The sequence below is a fragment of the Oncorhynchus clarkii genome, chromosome 3, assembly GCF_045791955.1.
Source record: "Oncorhynchus clarkii lewisi isolate Uvic-CL-2024 chromosome 3, UVic_Ocla_1.0, whole genome shotgun sequence".
NCBI classification, from domain to species: domain Eukaryota; kingdom Metazoa; phylum Chordata; class Actinopteri; order Salmoniformes; family Salmonidae; genus Oncorhynchus; species Oncorhynchus clarkii.
Window position 1 is genome coordinate 14,682,240 of NC_092149.1, and position 22,731 is coordinate 14,704,970.

At 44.3% G+C, this 22,731-nt stretch overlaps 4 protein-coding genes across 9 annotated transcripts; 2 read left to right on the top strand and 2 right to left on the bottom strand.

The window, feature by feature from the left end:
* Positions 1-1,609: 1,609 nt before the first annotated feature.
* Positions 1,610-3,172, bottom strand: LOC139388619 (NADH dehydrogenase [ubiquinone] 1 alpha subcomplex subunit 3-like). The gene is made up of 4 exons (XM_071135391.1): positions 3,037-3,172; positions 2,188-2,262; positions 1,900-1,977; positions 1,610-1,810 (listed from the first exon to the last, which is right to left on the bottom strand). The coding sequence occupies exons 1-4, from the start codon at positions 3,170-3,172 to the stop codon at positions 1,719-1,721; spliced, it is 381 nt and encodes a 126-aa protein (XP_070991492.1). The 3' UTR covers positions 1,610-1,718.
* On the top strand, positions 3,088-6,049 carry LOC139388613 (TCF3 fusion partner homolog). The gene is made up of 7 exons (XM_071135378.1): positions 3,088-3,196; positions 3,696-3,797; positions 4,044-4,190; positions 4,553-4,623; positions 4,752-4,821; positions 5,075-5,227; positions 5,502-6,049. The coding sequence occupies exons 1-7, from the start codon at positions 3,188-3,190 to the stop codon at positions 5,574-5,576; spliced, it is 627 nt and encodes a 208-aa protein (XP_070991479.1). The 5' UTR covers positions 3,088-3,187; the 3' UTR covers positions 5,577-6,049.
* Positions 6,050-6,187: 138 nt separating this feature from the next.
* Positions 6,188-16,334, top strand: LOC139388628 (CCR4-NOT transcription complex, subunit 3a). 6 transcript variants are annotated; one of them, XM_071135429.1, is made up of 19 exons: positions 6,188-6,359; positions 6,892-6,946; positions 7,121-7,188; positions 7,288-7,362; positions 7,497-7,586; positions 9,913-10,041; positions 10,195-10,290; positions 10,830-11,043; positions 11,382-11,515; positions 11,640-11,696; positions 11,820-12,708; positions 12,822-12,927; positions 13,011-13,152; positions 13,658-13,771; positions 14,419-14,518; positions 14,694-14,892; positions 14,987-15,119; positions 15,222-15,347; positions 15,472-16,334. In XM_071135429.1, the coding sequence occupies exons 2-19, from the start codon at positions 6,922-6,924 to the stop codon at positions 15,568-15,570; spliced, it is 2,796 nt and encodes a 931-aa protein (XP_070991530.1). In that variant the 5' UTR covers positions 6,188-6,359; positions 6,892-6,921; the 3' UTR covers positions 15,571-16,334. The 6 variants fall into 6 exon arrangements, with proteins under 6 accessions (XP_070991530.1, XP_070991515.1, XP_070991539.1 ...); XM_071135414.1 differs by having other exon boundaries at positions 6,212-6,359; positions 10,830-11,115; XM_071135403.1 differs by having other exon boundaries at positions 6,225-6,359; positions 10,824-11,115; positions 15,472-16,284.
* Positions 16,335-17,461: 1,127 nt separating this feature from the next.
* LOC139388650 (PRP31 pre-mRNA processing factor 31 homolog (yeast)) lies at positions 17,462-22,711 on the bottom strand. Its single transcript, XM_071135464.1, has 13 exons — positions 22,589-22,711; positions 21,832-22,044; positions 21,493-21,553; positions 21,146-21,229; positions 20,951-21,048; positions 20,734-20,840; positions 19,959-20,128; positions 19,715-19,872; positions 19,535-19,624; positions 19,329-19,456; positions 19,148-19,220; positions 18,753-19,052; positions 17,462-18,583 (listed from the first exon to the last, which is right to left on the bottom strand). Exons 2-13 carry the CDS (start codon positions 22,042-22,044, stop codon positions 18,467-18,469), a joined length of 1,599 nt encoding a protein of 532 aa, XP_070991565.1. The 5' UTR covers positions 22,589-22,711; the 3' UTR covers positions 17,462-18,466.
* Between the last annotated feature and the right edge of the window lie 20 nt (positions 22,712-22,731).

The following is a 22,731-nucleotide window of genomic DNA, read 5'->3' on the forward strand; positions in this document are numbered from 1 at the left end:
AAGAGCCTCCAGCACCTCCTCTGAGATAAGGGTGCGGGCTGGACTGCAACATGCCAGCCTCCTGGAACTCTCTGGACCAGCCAGGGGCCCCCAAGGAAGTGGCCTGCTGGAAGGGACCCTGTGGGGCCGAGTCTGGGTTCCAGCCTTCATATGAGTCCTCGTCATGGGAGCTGAAGGGGTCTTTAGGGAAGTCTCCTGAAATACAGTGTAGCATCTTGACTGTTTCTCATGCTGCTCAAAATTCAAAGATTGCTGTAATTCCGTAACTAAAAAACTATCTGGATCGGGATTCAAACTTCTTTCATCACACCAGTTAACTTATAGGTACAGTCAGATACTGTATTCCAGTATTCCAGTTCCACTAATAGGTACAGTCAGATACTGTATTCCAGTTCCACTAATAGGTAAAGTCAGATACTGTATTCCAGTATTCCAGTTCCACTAATAGGTACAGTCAGATACTGTATTCCAGTATTCCAGTTCCACTAATAGATACAGTCAGATACTGTATTCCAGTATTCCAGTTCCACTAATAGGTACAGTCAGATACTGTATTCCAGTTCCAGGCACCAGAGTTGCACCACTTCTGTTCCAGCCCAACACACCTGATTCAGCTACTCAACTAAACATTTACAGCCATTGATTAGCTGAATCTGGTGTACTAGTGCTGGGCTAGAATAAAATGTGCAACACTTAGAAACACAAGCCAGCTGAAATAAAGCTTCTCCAGCCAGCAGCATGCCTCATCTGCACTGAGTGACCGTCTTCCTCCACAGGTGAAGATGACCACTCGAATTAACTCTCAACCACACAGCGACACTCTATGTTTTTCTGTCTATCGCCTGCAGCCCAGCCACCAGCAGATACACGCTAGTACCACTGCTTTCCACATCATATCCCAGGAGAAAAGAGAACAAGTGATTGGAGATTCTAGATTTGGAGCAGGTGTTAATTTCAAGCTCTCTCTGTGTTGCCAAGAGTTATGTGAGTTCCTCAGTGACCTGAGGTTGGTTTAAAAAGGGGTCCTCAGCCCTGTGAGGAAGAGGTGTAACATGAACACAGACAGAGACACCCGCAGGAGTCCCATAGATAAAAGAGAGCAGAGAGCTTTATGGACACAAACCAGACAAAAGGTGCCATAATTAACCAATACTTCCCAAACGGGGGATGATAGAGGGCTTTGTAATCTGATTTTTTTTATTTTTTAAATACATTTTCTGGACGTCAAAACCACATTTAAAATTCTATTTTCCCACCCCTTTTTTGTGGTCATCCATCATCTCAAATCCACTTGACTGCCAGACATTTATTGTGTGTGTGTGTAGGGCTAGTAGCTTGTAGTTATAAAGTCTGTTGCCTATTGTATAAAAGTACATAATAGGTTAATGCAGTATACATTGTATATTAGTAGGTTTCCTAACATTAATTTCTGAATTGAATCAAGGGTGTATTAATCCAATGAGGTTGTGAATACCTTTTGAACAAGTCATTTTATTTAAAAGGAAATATGTATTGTGTTTCACAATACAATACACATGCTACAATATTCATAAAAATGGCTAAATCATATTGACATCAAACAACATCCCAACAGAATCCAAGAGCAAAGTTGGTGGTATTAAATAGATCATCTTTATTGAGGGCCATCTACTGAGAAGCAGACACAGAGAGACAGGAACAACGGGCTGTGGTCTGTACAGGGAAGAGAATGTGGACGGTTACAGGCTTTTAATCCAGTCCAGGTTTGGTCCTTTAGGGTCACAAGGGTGGCTGGGGACATCGTCCATCTTGCCATTGTTTCGCACAGGGACTGGGGGAGAGAGGAAAAAGGTTTTGTTTATGCCATTAACTGTCTAGGGCCAGACTTAATGATTTGCTCATAATGGTTTAATGGCTTACCTGGGTAGTTGTATGGCACAGCTGCATTCATCATGCCTGAGTACTTCGTTAAGGGACTCACTAATGGAACAGTAACGGCTGGGAAGAAATACATGAAATATCAATGATATGTTACACCAAGTGAACACACAACTAAATTCAGGGAGGGCTGAAGGACAGTGCACACAAGTTTATTTTATGTGTATCATGTAATGTCAGAATCCATAAGGTGTAACTACATTTGAATTTAGCATATTGTAAGATATGAGCATTACAACCTGTGATGTATAATTTGAAAGATGTACTGACCGAGAAGTCCAATTGCGCAGGCGGCCAATACCACTGGCTCCTTATTCCACGCATTCTTCAGGAAGGCTCCAATTCCTGGCAGGAGAAGCAAACAGACATTTAAGTTACAGTGGCACAAATGCACTGTGTTATGCATGATCTATGATCCAGTGATTGATGAATGTATTAAGGATATAGCTAGGTACAAATAGCTAGCCTGGCTAATATGACTTGAAACTACATGTCATATGCCCATTAGTTTGAGTCTATACAGTATTGTAAACATGACAGCATTGGGCAGATAAATACTGAAGATGAAGCTAGAAGATCAACCCTATCCAACTGCTCTAGTTACACCAGTGTACGCAGGTCACAACGTTTGGGAACATTCAGATAGAAATACGCTATGTACAACAAACATGCCCCTCTGACATGTAGAATAAGAATCACATCAGCTCTAATTAATGGGATTTCTATTTGCAAAGTTCGACAACTGAACGTGGCCCAGGTTTACGCTCAGCTCAGTCAGAAGAGAGCAGTGGACTGTGGAATGCAAGCGATTAAGATTGGAGATATTTAATGATCAAACTACTACATTTTGATTTGAGCTTTGACCTAGAAAAAGGTTAGGTAAAGAATGAAGTGGGGACGCGACATGCAGCTAAAACAATCGGCTAACACTATGTTGGTCCAAGGTCACATTATTCGATTCGCATGGTAAATTAAAATAGGCATACAAAATTAGAGTTGAATACAATATTTACTTACAATTAATCATACACTAGCATTATCAGAACACCAGTGTTTGCTTGACAGAGGACTCAAGCATAACACGAAAAAGCTAGCTCGCTAAATGCAAAGTTCACCCACCAGCCATGTTGCTCTTTGTAGTTTTGCCGGGCTGGGGAACATGGGAACTGTAGTCTACATAATGTCGTATAATTATTGCGCCAGTTACAACAATACAAAAAGGTTGTTTGACAGCGTGAAACCTGCGGTGATGCATTGAGCGCTGCAGTCAATGGATCGGGTAAAATATGTTTAAAGTGTCAGTCAGACCATCCAGATACAGTAGTTAGTCGTACATCTTCAAAAATGCTGCGCATGTTAGATGCTTTTCAGTAACGTCGTTAGCAAGTTAGGCTAACATTAGCTAGTCGAATGTGTTGTCATCTCGGTTTAATCGTTTTCAAGAGAAGCTCATGTTAACGAGTTGTGATTTCGTTAACCAAATCAAACTTAAGTCACCTAAATGTAGTTTTATTTGGGGTTGAGGAAGGTGTAGCTTATTAGTTAACGCTGTCTGCAAGCAAATAGTTATTATGGTAACTAGCTATAACATTCCTAAAGATTAGCCTCACATAGGACGAGGCGTCCTTTAGTGTAGGGCTAAAGAAAATATGCTGTCAGGTTGAGTCAAGGAATTAACCCTACCTGTTTGTCAAATGTAGTGTAGATTCGTGACACCATCTAGGACGTGATTTATGAGGGGGTGAACGATCTTATTCCTCCTTCCACACCTCACTCAGATGATGGAAGATTTCTCAGGCCTGGCCCTGCCGCCTCTCTTTGGGGGCCACATCCTGGAAGCAGAGCTGGAGCCAGGTGGGGTGGAACTGGGCCCAGGGGAGGTAAGTAAGAGTTCTGAGTCAGACTATTATGAATCCAGTGGCTCGGTTGGTTGGAAATGGAATATGGTGCTAGAACCGGGGTATTCAACTGTTACTCAACGAGGTCCAGAACCTGCTGGTTTTCTGTTCTACTTGATAATGAATTGCACACCCCAGGTGTCCCAGGTCTAAATCAGTCCCTGCTTAGAGGGGAATGATGAAAGAAACAAAAAATGGTGTGTGCTAAATGACAGTTTTTATCATTAGGTAGAGCTTGGCCCTGGGGTCAGCGAGTTGCTAGAGGGTAGAGGTCAAGGGTCAGGAGCAAGGCCAGAACAGCAGCAGGAGGAGAGGAGAGAATTGGAGAAGAGGAAGTACCTGGCTTTGATCAAGAGGTGTAAGGAGATCGAACAGGTGAGTGACTGTGGGGAATCATTTGTGTGTGTGATTGTACGACCCTGCCAAGTGTGGAATTTTATTGTGACTTTACAATCGTATCTTCAGGTAGTGCTCCATTTAAGAACCAAGTTATATGGATGAGCATCTGTGAACATATAGTTTGCTGTTGGTAATGCCCGTGCACACATGTGGCATAAAGAAATGCATGGTAATGAATCCTTTCTAGGGTTGCAAAATGTTCAATACATTTTCTGGTTTTCCTGCTTATTCCCTCCTGATTCTGGGAATCCTCCAACCAGGATTTTGGGCACACCAGAGCATTTATTGACCGTTCCAGGAATTTTGCAACCACAATCCTTTTACCATTTTCTCTGCAGGTGAATGAGAAGATCCTTGGTCGCCTTCACCAGGTACAAAGACTAACACGTCACATGAAGAAAGAGAGAAGGTAAAAAAGGACTGAAGCTCTTTCTGTCCTTTCATTGGTTCATGTCTTTTTCAGTCTGGTCTATTGGCCTCTCCATTGTAAATACAGGCTAGCTCAACTACAACAGCAACTGAACTTTCCTACTGTAGGTTCCTAATGAAGACCCTCGATGCCCATGGAGATGACTATAGAAATGCACAGCTCACCATATCGCTTGAGGTGAGAATGAGATATTAAAAAAGTAAGTGTTTCTTTAATAATAAACCAGCAGTTTCATGATATACAGTTATAGTATATTGAAATTGAATAATGATTCATTATTCAATCTTTCACCATTAACTTTGATGGTGATGCAGAAGATGTCAACTGGGAAGGTTTTCTGTTGGCATGAAACTGGAGAACTCTTCTGAAACTGAGTTTTCCCCCCACATACTACATTTTTATACTAAAAGCAACACTGTTGTTGTTTCAGGAAGAGTCTGGTGCCCATTTAGACATTGGCCCTGGAGCAGAAGATGATAGGCTGAATGACCTTCCTAGCTCCTCCCCCTCTGTCCCTTTCCAATCCACAGTGGGATCCAAGAAGAAGAGGCATCGAGTTCTAAAACAGGAGAAAGACCCACAGGTGTGTGAGACGCACTCATAAACCTTGAGTGTGAAATTAATGTGCACTCCCAAACTAAATGAATGAACAAAGACTAGTGGTGAAATGTTTGTGCGACTATGTGCAGAGAAAGGTGACGGCTTCTCCTTTACACTGACAGTGCCTTGCGTAATCTATTCTGTGCATATGGAACAGATTGCACTGCAGCGTTCTCCAATCTGGCAGACGACAATTCTGTCAGTCTGTTTCCCTACAGTGGTTCTGTTGTTAACACCATCTTCACTCCTCTCCACAGACTGAAGCAGACCTCTCCATGTTGGCAGAGACGCAGTTCAGTGACTTTCCCAGCCCAACCGCTTTGTCTCACTGACCAGGGGAATGGCCGGCTGCTAGTGGGAGGAGAAATGAGGCAGCATTCTGTTGCTTGGACTCCCACTTCCCCAGATGTGATGTCACTGAAACACATACAGCCAGGGCTCTTTGGGATGTTCTGAAAGTTGTATTGCGCTTGAGTGCTGAAATGATGGAATAGGATGAAGCTACACCTGATCTAAGGTTCTATGCGGATGCTGTCTACAGAACCTTGCAGATAGAAATGAAAAACGTAGTGGATATGATTATCATTTAAGCACAACTATGATCTGTGGAAATGGCTGAAGGTCTTGACCATGGTAATCCACCCATTCTGATCGAGTAGAGAATGGATGGTCCGGTCCTTGCGGGAGTTACATTGACAGTACATTTATTGATGTGAACCTTTTATCAGGATACTCTGAACATGTTTTATGATTGTTTGTTGACTTGATGCTTACTAAATGTTCCGTATAAAATGTTTATTCAGAACTTCAGAACTTCAGGATTCAGTTTTTTTTAAATATTTTACCATTGACCCATCAATAATCTGATAAACCAATCACAGGAATGTATACCTGCGGAAGTTGTCCAACGACGGTGGAGAATTTGGTCCTATCATAGCTTGGAGGTAGGGTTTAGGAAGGAATCCACATTTTGTGGGTGGGATTTAGCTACCGTCCATCTTTAGTGTACTGTACAGCCAGATTGACGAAAAGAAAACAAAATTTGGAAGTAAAGAAGACTGGGGAAATAGTTTTAGTTCTAATTGAAAGAGACAAACGAAAAGCCCAAACCCTAGGTAAATGTCTAAAACAAATGTGAATTTAGCTGGTTGACACAGTTTCCCTAATTTTCATAAATTACCAGCTAGCTAGCTAGCATTGTGATTGCAGTAGCTAGCTACATTTGCTAGCATTATAACAATTACCAACATAACGTCAAATGTGCCCAAAATATAATCGCAATATATACACTTCATGCATAATAATGCATCGAATAGCAATTGCATTGGAATGAGATGTCGAAACCTGCAAAACAGCATGTGAATTGGCTACGTTAGCTAGCTGGCTAATGTTGCTGACATTTCCAGCGAGACATCTATTGACCTGTTTTACGATTGATGAAAATAGTGATGTACGCAAAAATTATAAGCATGTTAATTATTTGCTAAACCAAGGTACATTTCGTTGCAAGTGTTTGTATTATCTGTAGCTAGTTGGTGCTAGGAAGCTAGCTAGGGACTTAGATACAATGCAATCAATGTTCATTGTGTCTGTTTGCATTATGCTTTTAGCTAACGTTAATATGTTATCTCCTTCTATCAATGAAAGACGGTATGAGGACATTGTCGTAGTGAAGCCATGGCTGATAAGAGAAAACTCCAAGGTAACTGTAGCATAGAGCGATGATGGACGTAATGGACTGGACACTGACCTCTCACACTTTCGATTATCAGTTATTTAAATTATTTGATTAATCTTTGAGATTCAATGTAATATGTTAGTCCAGTAAAATAGATTGGCATATTTTCATAATGACCTCTTTCTTTCCTCTCCCCAGGTGAAATTGACAGATGTTTGAAAAAGGTAGCTGAAGGCGTAGAACAGTTTGAAGACATTTGGCAGAAGGTGAGGACTCCTTAACACTATGCATTGCATATTCACTGTGCATGAAACAATGATTTGTCTCCTATCAAACAAACGGATATTTGTCACTTTGTTTCACAGCTTCACAATGCAGCCAATGCCAACCAAAAGGAAAAATATGAGGCAGACCTTAAAAAAGAGATTAAAAAGCTACAGGTAAGACTAATTGCCTACTAATAGTAAGAAATATATGAAGCTGTCTTAATATCCCATGTTGTCTGCTCACACTGATAAAGCTATGGGTCTTTACTTAAGTTATAATTGTTGTTTTCTTGTCATCTCTCCTGCAGCGATTGAGGGATCAGATAAAAACATGGGTGGCATCAAATGAGATCAAAGACAAAAGGCAGCTAGTGGAGAATCGCAAGGTCATAGAGACGGTAATACTCTCCAAAATAGCTTCTTTGTTTAACACTGATAGGAGAAAAGAGCGGATATGTCTCCACCATATTGTTTACCTTTCAACTAGGGCCAGGACGATACTAGTGTTGCGATACTCGTTAGTACCGTGGCAAGGAAACAAAACACGAAGCAGATAAAACATTTTTTTATCATTATGTTGGCCAGAGGGACATTAATTTATTTTCCAAGCTATAGCACACAATATTTTACATACAGCAGGGTTTTAAAGGACCATAGCCATAAGACTGCTAAATAGTTAATTAAATGTTTCTATGGACTATCTGCATTAACCCTACCTCAAATCCCAATTCTATTTGGCACAGGCTTTGTAAACAATCGGTGTAGACTAACAGTGCAGAGAGAAAGTATAGAAAAAGAATAACATGAGGAATAAATACACAATAGGTAACAATAACTTGGCTATATATACAGGGTACCAGTACTGAGTATGTGTAGGGGTACGAGCTAATTGAGGTAGATGTGTACAACCGTATACACTGAACAAAAATATGAACTCAACATGTAAAGTGTTGGTCCTATGTTTCATGAGCTGAAATAAAAGATCCCAGAAATCTTCAATACGCACATAAAGCTTATTTCTTTCAAATTTTGAGCACAAATTTGTTTATATCCCTGTTAGTGAGCTTTTCTCCTTTGCTAAGATAATCCATCCACCTGACAGGTGTGGCATATCAAGAAGCAGATTAAACGGCATGATGATTACACAGTTGCGCCTTGTGCTGGGTTCAATAAAAGGCAACACAATGCCACAGATGTCAAGTTTTGTGGGAGCGTGCAATTGGCATGCTGACTGCAGGAATGTCCACCAGTGCTGTTGCCAGAGAATTTGTTAATTTCTCTACCATAAACTGCCTCCAAAGTTGTTTTAGAGAATTTGGGTGGGTGGGGGAGTAATTCTGTCACTAATGAAGCCCTTTTATGGGGAAAAACTTATTTTGATTGGCTGGTCCTGGCTCCTCAGTGGGTGGGCCAGGCTGCCAAATAGGTGGGCCTGGCTGCCAAATGAGTGGGCCTATGCCCAGCCATGGCTGCACCACTGCCCAGTCAGGTGAAATCCGTAGATTAGGCAGATACCCTCCCAGGCACACGCATGGCTGCACCCCTGCCCAGTCGTGAAATCCATAGATTAGGGCCTAATGAATTTATTTATTATTATTATTTATTTCCTTATATGAACTGTAGCTCAGTGAAATATTTGAAATTGTTGAATGACTAGGCAACAGGATATATAATAAACAGTAACAGCAGCGTATGTGTTGGCTCGAAAGAGTCAAAAAGGATCAATGCAGATAGTCCGGGTAGCTATTGGTTAACTATTATTATCTTGCACTGACTATGCACACTCACAAGACTATATATACGCACTATACACTGAGTGTACAAAACATTAGGAACACCTTCCTAATATTGAGTTGTACCCCCCTTTTGCCCTCAGAACAGCCTACATTTGTCAGGCATGGACTCTACAAGGTGTCAAGGGTTTGGTTTGGGTCTGTTTTTATGGTTCGGGCTAGGCCCCTTAGTTCCAGTAAATTGAAATCTTAACGCTACAGCATACAATGATATTCTAGACGATTCTGTGCTTCCAACTTTGTGGCAACAGTTTGGGGAAGGCCCTTTCCTGTTTCAGCAAGATAATGCCCCCGTGCACAAAGTAACGTCCATACAGAAATGGTTTGTCGAGATCGGTGTAGAAGAACTTGACTGGCCTGCACAGCCCTAACCTCAACCCCATGGGATGAATTGGAATGCCGACTGCGATCCAGGTCTAATCGCCCAACGTCAGTGCCAGACTTCGCTAATGCTCTTGTGGCCGAATGGAAGCAAGTCCCTGCAGCAATGTTCCAACACTAGTGGAAAGCCTTTCCAGAAGAGTAGAGGCTGTTATAGCAGCAAAGGGGGGACCAACTCCTTAATAATGCCCATGGTTTTGGAATGAGACGTTCAATGAGTAGGTGTCCACATACACATACTTCTGGTCATGTACTGTAGCTTCATTCTTGTGTATTTTATTCCTCCTGTGTTACTATTTTTATTATCATTTTTCAAGGGCCCGTAAGCAAGCATTTTACGAAAAGTCTACTCCCGTTGTATTCAGTGCATGTGACAAATACATTTTTATTTGACCAAAGGGTTTCGTCTGCTTATTTAAAAAAAATATTTGCCATGTAAAAAATGTGTATCAATTTTGGTATCATCACAGCCCTACTTTCAACTCATCTCAGTGCTCATGGAGAGGGTATGCGATCCTGTCTGACATAACATCTGACATTCTCTCCTTAGCAAATGGAGCGGTTTAAGGTGGTAGAGCGGGAGACAAAGACGAAGGCCTACTCTAAAGAAGGCCTGGGGCTCGCCCTGAAAGTGGACCCAGCTCAGAGGGAGAAAGAAGAGACGGGAAACTGGCTAACGGTAACAGCCTCTGGGCCGTTGGTATTTTGACTCGTGCATAGTGGTAGTGTCTCCTGAACAATGGGTCGGGTGGATGGTTCACACTGGCTCTGCCTTGTTTTCTGGGTGGTAATCTGTTCTTCTTTTCCCCCATTCTCTCTTTTTCTCCCCCAGAATACGATAGACACTCTAAATATGCAGGTGGACCAGTTTGAGAGTGAGGTGGAATCCCTCTTCATTCAAACCAGGAAGAAGAAAGGAGAGAAAGAGGTCAGTCTCCTTCCATCTCATTTCCTATACATTAACTATTGCTGTGTATGTAGTCTAATTAAGCAATAAGGCCCGGGGTGTGGTATATGGGCAATATACCATGGCTAAGGGCTGTTCTTATCCATGACGCAACACGGAGTGCCTGGATACAGCCCTTAGCCGTGGTATACTGGCCATATACCACAAACCCCCGAGGTGCCTTATTGCTATTATAAACTGGTTACCAACGTAATTAGAACAGTAAAAATACATGTTTTGTCATACCCGTGGTATACGGTTTGATATACCACAGCTCTCAGCCCATCAGTATTCAGGGCTCAAACCACCCAGTTTATAATAATGAATCAGATATTGGGTTGGATGATGTTGCTCCTAGACTCTGATCTAAGGTCAGTCTTGCATTTCCCCCTAAAAGGATTTGGGGAAGGCAAGTTGATCCGACATCTGTGCCTAAGAAAGACTTCTACCTGCATTACAAAAGTCACCTGAACAGTTTATAACCACGTGTGCCTGTTTCTCTGGCTGTCTCGTAGAAGCAGGATCGCATTGAGGAGCTAAAGAGGTTTATAGAAAGGCATAGGTACCACATTCGCATGCTGGAGACCATCCTGCGCATGCTAGACAACGACTCGGTGCAGGTGGACTCCATCCAGAAGATCAAGGACGACGTGGAGTACTACATGGAGTCGTCACAGGACCCAGACTTTGAGGAGAACGAGTTCATTTACGACGACCTGGATCTGGAGGACATCCGTGAGTCGCCCATGGACAGCCAGGAGCTCGATGACGAGTCCTGGGATGATCATGATGCTCATGCTATCAGCTGTGGGTCTGGATGAATGGTCCCTCATGAACGTCTGTTGGGTCTGGGTGGATGGATGTTCTCTAATCAACATCTGTTAGCTGGGTTGACAGTCGGTTTAGAAGAGCTTGATCTGTGGTGTTTCTGTGGCTCTGGATGTTGATGATTGTTAAAAACAACATTTATATATTAGATTTCCCCTGAAAATCTTATCATTGAAATAAACCAGTAGCCTTTTCTCCCTGATTTATGCCCTTCACTCTTTCTCTCCCTCTCTCTTCCCCTCTAGCTGCAGCGCTGGTGGCCACCTCTCCAACGGGCATGGGGAACATAGAGGATGAGATGTTCCTCCACTCGAGCAGCACTCCCACCTCCACCACCTCCTCTTCCCCCATCCCTCCATCCCCGGCCACCTGCACTGCTGTAAGCACATCTGCCTTCACTGATTGTAGTTTCTATACAACCGACCAATCACTTACTTGATCAGTATCATAAACGTACATTGATACTTACACATGCACTGTTTGTGCCTGCATGGGTTCTGCAGGAGAACTCTGAGGACGATAAGAAGAGAGGGCGGTCGACAGACAGGGACGTTAGTCAGGTGAGACCGAGCTTCTACAATATCATATATTTATAGCTCAATAGAGAACTGGATTTCTTCAGAAATGTAGTTTCTTTGTTTCCCTGTTCTGTTTGTACTAAACTGATGCTGTGTCATTTTCAGTCTCCTGCGAAGAACGGCACTTCCTCCTTGTTGTTGTCCTTTTCCTCGTCCGCCAATTCCGGGTCCTCCTCTTCCTCCTCTCTTGTCTCCATGGCCGCCGTTGTCGGAGGCAACCCTGGGGTTCCCACAAGCAACAGTCTAATAGGAAGCTTCAGCAGCGCCGTACAACAACATCAGCCTCAACCTCCACAGCAACCAGTCCTGCAGCCACTGCAACAACCACAACAACCCCAAACAAAACCTTGCACCCCCAGCCCACCCAGCCACCCCCTTCTCTCCACCGCCCCCTCTCTCCCCACACCCACCACACCCATCTCAGCCTCCCCAAACTCCCTGCCCCAGGTCTTGCCTGGTCATATCCTCAACTCCAGCCTAGGCCTTGGGTTGGGCCTGGGTAAAGTTGGCATGACGGGGACAAGCAGTGCCAACTCAATGTCTGGTCTGGGCCTGACTGGGATGTCTGCCTCTCTGAACACCATGGCAGGCCTGCTCTCTGGGTCCACCCATGCCCCTTACGCCCAGGCAGCCGCGTTGGGAGGCCTGGGTCTGAGTAGCACTACCCAGTCCAGTGTCTCAGTGGAGAGCTCCTCCATCCCCACCTCTTGCTCCAGTGGAGTGACCACCAACGGGGCTGGGACAGGCCTGGGCCTGCTGGGGTCCAGCCCAGCACACGGCTCCCTGACTGGGGGGATCCTGGGCCTGGTGCCTGGGCAGAGTGTGATCCCTGGGCCCCCTCTGATCCCTCTCAGCCCGGTCGGTGCTGCCCCTGGGGGGGCAGTGGGGATGATGGGAGGAAACGGAGGAAGCATGGGGCCAATCGGAGGAGTAGTTGGGTCGAACGCAGCCCCTGCCAGACCGCCCAGTGGACTGAAGCAGAACGGAAGCACAAGTATGTTCACTGTCTGTGTGGCTGTCCGGGTTTGTCTGTTTCTTTATGTACCTTTTCTGGATGTGGGATTGAGCATTAGTAGTAATGTTTCCACCGTCTTTCCCATGGCCCAGGTTACAGTGCTGTGGTGGCAGAGAGCACAGCAGAGTCCGCCTTCAGCACACCCAGCCAATCACAGAGCAGCCAGCCTTCCTCGCTGACCTCCTCAGCCAGTCAGCCGTAAGTGATGTCAAATTCATCCAAGACCACAATCTGTTAATTTTTTATGATAAAAATGTCCTTATGTCTTCTCTCTCCCTCAGTATGGACAACGGTCCCAGCCTCATCAGCTCCATCACCTTGCCCCCCAGCTCTCCGTCCCCCTCGTTTTCCGACAGTATCCCCAGTGGTGGGAGTCTCCTCAACGGACCCCACTCCTACACACAGGCCTCTGAGGGCCTCAAGGTGAGGGAAGATGGAGGGGAAGGACAGACAGATGTGAGGCTAAGAGATGAGCACTTTGTCCTGATGTTCTTAAATGGCCTCCTCTCCTACCACTGTTTCCCTTCGGCTCGGAGAGGTTTTATACAGTTCAACAGAGGGATGGAGACAGTTGGCCATTTAACAGTATGAGAACACAGTGTTTGGTGAACACTAGAACCTCCACGGCAGCCATTTTGACCGTGGTTGTCTATAATACGAATACAACTTGGAAACAAACAAACTCACAAAAATACTGATAGTTTGGAAATTAACACAATTTAAAAAAGCATAATTTCTCAGCATAAGAAAAATAAATTCACAAAACTCCCACAACATTCACACCAAATTTTGTCAGCTATTCAGGAGATTTCCAATGATGAAGCATCTCCTAGATGACCATGTTTCTGTTATTTCTTAGTTAATTAACATGTATAATAGCATTGTAATAAGGTTAGAATAACCTGTAGAGACTGCCCTCTGTCCCCAGCTTCCTACAGACCTCCGTCAGATACTGATGGAGACCAGAATGTCAGCGCAGGCCCCAGAGCCGCCAGGGGCCATGGCTACAGCCACTAACACACGAAAGAGAAAGCAGTGTCAGGTAGAGACCCACACACACACGGAAATATACACATTCATACTCGACTTGCACACACTCTCACTCCTAAACACATCCACAAAGCCACTAACACAGGAAACAGAAAGTTGACACAGATTTAAATACACACAATCTCTGACACAGACATGCTTACACACCAAAAATATAGAAAGAAGGTTGAGGTAGTCAGATATCAGTTCTAGCCAAAAAAACATCTGTGTCACAGGGAAATTGACAGCCCAGTGGCTAGATTAGTTCCTCCACCACACACCAAGAACATACAAGATATATGATTGAAGAGCCTGTATTTGTAAAGATTGTGTATAGTGTTGAATTAGTAAGGACTCCCTAGGATCTTGAATTGGTAGGTTTATTTGGTCATTGTTGGTGCAGTCACTGTGGCTGGCCGTGGGGGTTCTAGTTGCAGGTAGGAGTGTGTTGCTTCACACCATACAGGGAATGGATGGTGGACTGGTATCAGGCTTCTACTAGTATCTAATGGTGGAAGAACTGTTGAATGGTGTATTGGTTTTCATAAATTCACAGTTTTTATCTTTGCCCCTTGCTCTTCCAAACTCTCCCTCACCACACTCTCTCTCTCTCTGTGTTCCATCCATCTCTCCTTTTCCCTCCACCCTCCTCTCTCTCAGGCCCCGGAGCCTCTGAGTTCTCTGAAGGCGATGGCTGAGAGAGCAGCATTAGGATCAGGTCTAGATGGAGAGATCCCCAACCTGCACCTCACAGACAGAGGTCAGAATCAACTCAATTAACAAGTTCCAAATCACATCTTTAAGGCATTACACAAACATTCATGCAATTTGACAAGGCACGTGCCAGTTGCAGGTGACATCATTTCTAATTGTCTGTCTGTTGATGATATCCCCACCAGCTGTAACTCAACCAATCCCCTCCTGTCTCTCCTCAGACATCTTCTCTGGTTCGTCGGCTGCCCCCGGCACGCCCGCGACCCCCCAGCCCTCCCTGTCGGAGGTGAGCATCCCCCCTTCCCTGGGGGTGTGTCCCCTGGGTCCCACTCCACTCTCCAAGGACCAGGTGTACCAACAGACCATGCAGGAGTCTGCTTGGACACACATGCCGCACCCCTCAGACTCCGAGAGGATCAGGTAACAACGCCGTCCGCTGGAATACTGGGGTGTAGACACTGGGCTTTCTCTGAGGAGATATTAACATGTACGTCTGTGCTACTCTCTCCTGTAGGCAATACCTGATGAGGAACCCATGCCCCACCCTGCCATTCCATCATCAGATGCCCCCCCACCACTCAGACTCTATAGAGTTCTACCAGAGACTGTCCACAGAGACGCTCTTCTTCATCTTCTACTACCTGGAGGTAAAACACACACCATCCCCTATCTGTCCGCTCTTGTCTTGTCACTGTAGGGTCCAATTGCTCAGTCTCCCCTTTCTGTGTTTCTCGTTTACTCTCTCTCAGGGCACTAAAGCTCAGTACCTGTCAGCCAAGGCTCTGAAGAAGCAGTCGTGGAGGTTCCACACCAAGTACATGATGTGGTTCCAGAGGCACGAAGAACCCAAGACTATCACTGATGAGTTTGAACAGGTACAGTAGAACCTTGGTACCTCCTGTGCTGTTATTGTTGGAGGCACCATGGGTCTTATAGAACAATGAGCCAATGATGAGCCAACATAAAGAGTGAGTGATTAATACTGTCTTCCTCCCTCAGGGCACTTACATCTACTTTGACTATGAGAAGTGGGGTCAGAGGAAGAAGGAGGGGTTCACCTTTGAGTACAGGTACCTGGAAGACCGAGACCTGCAGTGACAGAGGGAGGAGAAACGTGCTGCTGTTGACATTCCGAGACTGACCTAACTCCATGCTGTGGATAGAGATTGTGATGTGTAGTAGAACCCTGCTCCTAAAATGGAGGATGTTGTCTGTATAGGCAGCGCCTAATGGCACCCTACTCCCCACAGTGTACTACTCCGGCCCAAAGCCCTAGTAGTGGGGAATAGAACCCCCTACCTATAACGGGCTCTGGTCAGAAGTAGTGTACTAGGGGGGAGTAGGGAGTCGTCACAGATCTGTGCCTGTCTGAACACTCAGTATGTGGCATTACATTAGGAAGCTCCATGCATGTTCCCCATGTTGTTTTTGTTTTTCTTTCTGTTTCAACAACAACAAACTCTGTACTGCCCCCAACTGGAGTATAGAAGCCTTGGACTAAACAACAAGCAAACATACATTGGATTTGGTTACATGTGAAAAAAGCCCATCTTGCTTGAATTGACTGTAATTAGTGGTTTAGAATGGAGACATACAGTTGTCTAGCTAGCCAGCAGACAGGGCTCCTTTTAAGATGTTATGATGCCTGTTGATTAAGTTCACTATTAGAGATAGTGAGTGATTATCAATAGTTTTATTGATGTTGTCTTGGTCGATAAAACACTCTGATTGAGAATGACCACATGGCCTCTTCCTTTTGATGGGGATAGAGAGGCATTATTGGACATTGGATTAAATTGCTATGCAATTGAACTGGTCTCTGCCTCCCTCTCTCTTTACAAATAAAATATTTTAAAGTTTAACTGTGAAAGGAAACGCATCGTCATTGGGGCATTATGTTTGTGAGATTAGCTAATAAAGGATTTGTACCTGAAAGAAGCAGAGTTGTGTTGACATGAAGTCTGCCTGATAATGTTCATGGTTTCTATACCATGAAGCACCAGCCACTATTGCCCTTCAAAGTATAACTACTAGTGGAAGGATGAGAACAGTAGAAATAGGATAATTCCCTTTGAGTCGGTGTATACTTACTCAAAAGGGTGTCAACAGTTCTGAGCCTTGCATGTAGTAATCTGTTCAACTCAATTTTATCCTGTTATTTTAAATCGTTTCCAAAAACCCCTGATTCCGCCATTCAGGGCTCTGTTCAATCCGTATCTCAAGTTCAGCGCTAGAGTGTAATAAAAATGTTAAGGCAATATTCCCGCGTTGGCAGAGACTGCATTCACGATAAAATGCTGCACGTCGCATCAATCGGAATTACTTTTACGTCTTTATTGCGCAATTTGTAACACTTCAGCGGTAGATTGAATAGATCTTCATTCACTGCATTAAATTTCCTACTCGTTTATACCAAGTTCAATTATTTACTGTTTTCATAGAATATGAAGCATGCTTCAACCATTCAACCTAGAATGTTCTGAAAAGCTGTTGGTGAATTTAACTTCGTGGTTAGATGGATGAATCGTGTATGATTAAACTATCATGAGCGGTCTCCAGTGATTTAGTTAATTTAGAGGTTGTCCCTGAGAACATACACTTCAGTTTTTTCCTGAAAGAGATTTTTGGAAAAGGAATCGAGAGAAGTTGAGTTTTACCTTTTATAAATTAAATGTTGGGGCTTTTGAGAAAGGGAAGGCTGAAATGTGAATTTCTCAAAAAAATAAACTATTTACTGGCTATTTTATCAAATGAAGTTGTCACGTTTCTGCATGGGAGATGTCATGTGGGGGTAAAACATGATTGTAAAATTTCAATAAAACACTTTTCTGGAATTGTGACGACTATAAATGTCATGTGTAACAATTATTTTGTATTAGATCAATAAACCTATTTCATAAATAGCACATTCCTAAAAACACTTCTATGTTGCTCAAGGCAACATGGGGTAGGCCATCATTGTAAATAAGGTGTTAATTGACTTGCCTAGTTAAAGGTTAAATACATTTTATTTTTAAACAAAGCAATCCATGGAACAGTGCATTCAGACCCCTCCCCTTCTCCACATTGTTACATTACAGCCTTATTCTAAAATGGATTAAATACAAAATCTCATCACAACATCTCATGACAAAACAAAAACAGCTTTTTGAAATATTAGTACCAGTCAAAAGTTGACACCTACTCCTTCAAGGGTTTTTATTTTTACTATTTTCTACATTGTAGAATAATAGTGAAGACATCAAAACTATGAAATAACACATGGAATCATGTAACAACAAAAAAGCATTAAACAATCAAAACATTTTATTTACTTCAAAGTAGCCAAGGCAAAGGGTGGCTACTTTGAAGAATCTCAAATCTAAAATATACTTTGATTTGTTAAACACTTTATGTTTACTATAAGATTCCATGTGTTAATTCATAGTTGAGGTCTTCACTATTATTCTACAATGTAGAAAATCGTCAAAATAAAAACCCTTGAATGATTAGGTGTCCAAACTTGGCTGGTACGCTGTGTGTGCATACACACAGACACACATCTGCAAACATTTCTAAAAACCCATTTCTGCTTTGTCATTATGGGGTAGAGTGTAGATTGATTCAATTGAGGGGGAAAACAATTTTAGAATAAGTAACGTAACAAAATGTTGAAAAAGTCAAGGGGTCTAAATACTTTCCGAAATCACTTTCCAGTAATGAGACTAAGGAAGTATTAGTTTCATTTTATTAAAATGGAACAAAATGGAGTCAAAACGTAAGAAAAAAAAGCACAACATGCTTTAAAACAAATATACAATCTAAATATATGTTCTTCACTGTCATGGTCCATCTTCTCCCCATGGTTATGTAATGACGCCTGATCAATCAGTCAGTGTGAATGCATTTCACTCCATCTGCATTCATTTTGAAATACAAGTTGGTATGTCTGTATATCAGTCTCTCCTGTGTGTAAGTCTGTGTGGATGTGTATGATAAATTGTATGTGTACTCCTCACTTTCCCTCTCCCTCCTTCTTGACCTTGAGGAACTCTGCCATGTTGGAGAAGTATTTCTGGTTGGCCTCAGCCACCTTCTTCTCTGCTGCATGCGGGTTCACGATCTCCAGTCCCTGAGGAACACAGAGTTCAGTTCAAGTACAATTCCACAACAAACAGAAACGAGGAGGCCACCCCTGCTGGTAAATGCGAACGTTACTGGTGATGAAGTGCTTCGTTTGTTGAAATTATAAAATACGTGTAGCTTTTTTTTCATGTGAAAACAAAACCAATTTGGCCTACCTGTAGTGGAGTGAAGGCTACGCTGGAACTTGTTCCTGAGGAGTTGTCTCTGACCGAGGACCTCCCGCCAACTGTGGACCTCCCGCCGACTGTGGACCTGCTGCCAACTGTGGACCTGCCGCCAACTGTGGACCTGCCGCCGTATGTCATGTTCTGCTTCTGCAGCTTCCTCTGTAGGGACTTGGATATCCTGGCCTTGGTGGCCTCGTTGACCTGAGCCTGTCTGACGCGTCCGCTGCCCGACTTCCCCAGCTGGCCCAGACTGAAACCCAGGTCCTCCTGGTACGCATCATCCTCAATCTGAGAGAAACAGAGACAGAGGGTGGTTGGTTAAAAGATTGATTGTAATTACACATAGTAACAGCTGTCCTGAAAGACAGATTAGCTGTTCTGACCTCTGCGAAGGTCATCCTGTTGGCATGTTTCCTGATCTCTGTCAGACCCAGACGCTCCTTCATCTTACGATACCTGGACAAGGACAGACAAAAAATGAGACCATCAATACTGTTTAACATTGCACTTTGGAAAAAAATGACACCTCAGGACCAGTTATCTACACATCCCTAAAGTAAATACCTCCGCCCTCCTCTCTTCTTCCTCTGTCCGTCCAACGGTGCTGGCAGGGGTTTGACAGTCTTCACTGGTGGAGGCTCCTGCCATTTATCAAACTTCTTCTCGATCTCCTCTTTCAGGTCGTAGCCCACCTGCACAGAGAGAATAAGACCAGAGTTAATATGTAACAGACGTTTATTTACCCCTTTCTTCCCTGTTCCAGTTCTCACCTTGCCGTCTGCACTCTCGTGGAAGCTGTCCACTCGGGATGCCAGGGTGCACTTAGCTGAAACCAGGCGTGCTGCCTTTCTCCTCAGGTCCTACAACACAGGGATAACTCTTGTTAGCTTAGGCAAAGCCACAATCAAACAAAGCTCTTGGGAACACAGCGCCAAGTGTGGTGCACTGACCGGGGGTAGAGTCTGGACCACATCACAGTGGTAGATGTAGCCGGTGTGTGGGAGCAAAGCAGTGCTGCTGAACCCTGACAGGGTCCTCTTCTGGGTTCCCAGTAGCATCAGGTTACAGGCTGGCATCTTAGACAGGTTGGTCAGGCCCCCAGCAATACCTACCACCATAGGGAGGAAGACGACCGTATGATTGGGAGAATCCTGTAAATTATATAAAAAAAACGAAATCCTTATAATCACTGACCCATGATCTTGGCTGCGGTCGAGGCTCCAACGATGACTGACAGATTAGGAGCAATGAACGACATCCTGGACTCCACATATTCATAGATCCTGTGTTTTGATTGGTTCAGCTCTAGCGCCATGTCACAGGCCTCCTCCAACCTCTTCAGTTCATCCTCACCCAGCATCGTCCTGGAAACAAGTCATGTTGATATTACAACATAATTGAGATGGAAAGGTGGTCTGCAACCAAATGGATGTTGCTGTTCCCTGTTGTGTAGATAATGTAAGGTCTATTGATCATATTTCTATCTGAACATTCTGTAAATGTCTGCTCCACCAAATAAGTTCTCAGTCCCATTGGTGGACCTCTCCAACTCAATCAACCCAGGTGTCCCTGCTCTTACCCCTGTGTGGCGGAGGCTGTGACGCGTCCCTGCTCTTACCCCTGTGTGGCGGAGGCTGTGACGCGTCCCTGCTCTTACCCCTGTGTGGCAGAGGCTGTGACGCGTCCCTGCTCTTACCCCTGTGTGGCAGAGGCTGTGACGCGTCCCTGCTCTTACCCCTGTGTGGCAGAGGCTGTGACGTGTCCCTGCTCTTACCCCTGTGTGGCGGAGGCTGTGACTCGTCCCTGCTCTTACCCCTGTGTGGTGGAGGCTGTGACTCGTCCCTGCTCTTACCCCTGTGTGGTGGAGGCTGTGACGTGTCCCTGCTCTTACCCCTGTGTGGTGGAGGCTGTGACGTGTCCCTGCTCTTACCCCTGTGTGGTGGAGGCTGTGACGTGTCCCTGCTCTTACCCCTGTGTGGTGGAGGCTGTGACGCTGACCACCATGATGGTGGCGTTGGTCAGGATCTGCTGCAGATTCTCGTTGTTCTTACACTTGTCCAGGTTGTTCCCCAGCTCCTACACACAGTGTTCAGCCCAACAGCAGGGACATGAATAGTAGACAACAGTTTAAAACAATGTAGACACATTTTGATGTGGAAGAGAATTCTCCTCTAACATCAGCTCACCTTGACAGTGCGGACGTAATCCAGAGAGTTGGGCACCAGGGACTCCAACTCAGGGAACCTCTTAGAATACTTGTCACGTACAAACTTGTGAATGATGTCTGACAAAGACAAACAAAGAAACCGTTAGACATAACGCAATGCAAGCAAATTACAGCAGCATATTGACACAATCACTTATGAACATAGTGGACTCACTCAGTTCGTTCTCAATTTCTACTGTGAGGTTATTGGCAGCAACGATGAGCTTGTATTCTGGGTCTGCCTCCACCGGACCGGAGACTGAAGAGAAAGGGAAGAGAGGAGTCAGTAAAACCATAAGATGGAGGTTCAGAAACCATTGAAGTAGAATCAGTATCCATTGTATTCAGAGTGGAACATAAACCACAGAACGAGACATCCAAACAGCCAATTATAGAACTTCTGTGTCTTCAATAGGGCGCCATGTAGCCTAGAGGTTAGAGCATTGGCAAAGTAACTGACCCAGTAAAACAACCCTATCCGCTGTATGTGACAACAAAAACATAGAAACAGTCAACAATCACCTTCAGAGTTCTTGCGCTGCTTCTCGACATAGATTGCAATTTTGTCCATGATCTCTGAGAACTGTAAACAAACAAATTGTGGGTTTTCAAAAGAAACCTTGGAAATAGCTTATATGTTCTAGAACAGGGTTTCCCAGTCCTGGGCCCCCCCTGGGAGCACGTTTTGGTTCTTACCTTAGAACTACAGAGCTGATTAAATCATCAAAGCTTGCTGAGTTGATTATTTGAATCAGTGCTAGGGCAACTAAAACATGCTCCCACGGGGGGCTCCAGGACTCAGTTTGGGAAACCCTGTTCTAGTATATTGACTGCACGCAGCTCCACACACACTGCCCTGACCTGTTTGCTGTTGCGTAGTTTAGCGATGGACGAGACACTCTCAGCTCCGCTGTAGTCCACCTCCATCTCCTCTGGAATGTCCTCCAAACCTCCCTCTACATGTCCCTCCCCTGCCTCCCCATCACTCTCCCCCTCTTCCCCCGGGTACAGCCCATCCTCCCCCTCATCCCCCGCCTCCTCCAGATCAGCCAGGAGCTCATCCGCCAGAGACATCTGCAGGAAAGGAACAACAATGTGGGACAAGGCTGTGTGACATGGGGAGGGATTATGAAGTCAATTACTAGCTAGCCCACACACACACACACTCACACGTAAATGACCTAGAGTAAAAATGTGTGCAAAGGCTAAATGTGAGAATCTAGAATCTTTACCATAAAAACAATTGGTTATGGTTCATTTATAGCGAGCTAACGTTAGCTGTGGCGCAGTGGTCTAAGACACTGCAACTCAGTGCTAGAGGTGTCACTACAGACTCTGGTTCGATTCCAGGCTGTATCACAACCGGCCGTGATTGGGAGTCCCATAAGGTGGCGCACAATTGGCCCAGCGTCGTCCGGGTTAGGCCGTCATTGTAAATTATAATTTGTTCTTAACTGACTTGCCTAGTTAAATAAAGGTTGAATCCCCCAAAAATAAAAGCTGGCCTCGTTGGATAACCGTGGCTATAACAGCAGTTAGCTAGCTATGTCTAGCTAGTTAAATAACAGGGAAACGTTAGTTAGCTGAAATTATACGGCACAAACTTATGAGAACTTACCTTCGGAGTTCCAAACTCCTACCGTCAAAAGAAACCCTACAAATCCAACAACTTTCGAAATGCGTTAGACGTTAAAAATGTTTGCTTATGCTATCAACGTCGCCTCTATAGGGAGTCGCAGACGAAAGGCATCACCATAAATA

Bases quoted from the DNA above. Each gene is read 5' to 3' on its own strand.
- LOC139388613 (XM_071135378.1), top strand. The intron at 4,191-4,552 runs GTGAGTGACTGT...TTTTCTCTGCAG, and splicing joins GGTGTAAGGAGATCGAACAG to GTGAATGAGAAGATCCTTGG. The intron at 5,228-5,501 runs GTGTGTGAGACG...TCCTCTCCACAG, and splicing joins AACAGGAGAAAGACCCACAG to ACTGAAGCAGACCTCTCCAT.
- LOC139388650 (XM_071135464.1), bottom strand. From the start codon at position 22,044: ATGTCTCTGGCGGATGAGCTCCTGGCTGATCTGGAGGAGGCGGGGGAT. The intron at 21,554-21,831 runs GTCAGGGCAGTG...GTTTGTTTACAG, and splicing joins AACTACGCAACAGCAAACAG to TTCTCAGAGATCATGGACAA. The intron at 19,873-19,958 runs GTCAGTGATTAT...CTATGGTGGTAG, and splicing joins GACCGCAGCCAAGATCATGG to GTATTGCTGGGGGCCTGACC.
- LOC139388628 (XM_071135403.1), top strand. From the start codon at position 6,922: ATGGCTGATAAGAGAAAACTCCAAG. The intron at 6,947-7,120 runs GTAACTGTAGCA...TCCTCTCCCCAG, and splicing joins TGATAAGAGAAAACTCCAAG to GTGAAATTGACAGATGTTTG. The intron at 13,772-14,418 runs GTAGAGACCCAC...CCTCTCTCTCAG, and splicing joins GAAAGAGAAAGCAGTGTCAG to GCCCCGGAGCCTCTGAGTTC.
- LOC139388619 (XM_071135391.1), bottom strand. From the start codon at position 3,172: ATGCATCACCGCAGGTTTCACGCTGTCAAACAACCTTTTTGTATTGTT. The intron at 1,978-2,187 runs GTCAGTACATCT...ATTTCTTCCCAG, and splicing joins CTGCGCAATTGGACTTCTCG to CCGTTACTGTTCCATTAGTG. The intron at 1,811-1,899 runs GTAAGCCATTAA...TCTCTCCCCCAG, and splicing joins TGTGCCATACAACTACCCAG to TCCCTGTGCGAAACAATGGC.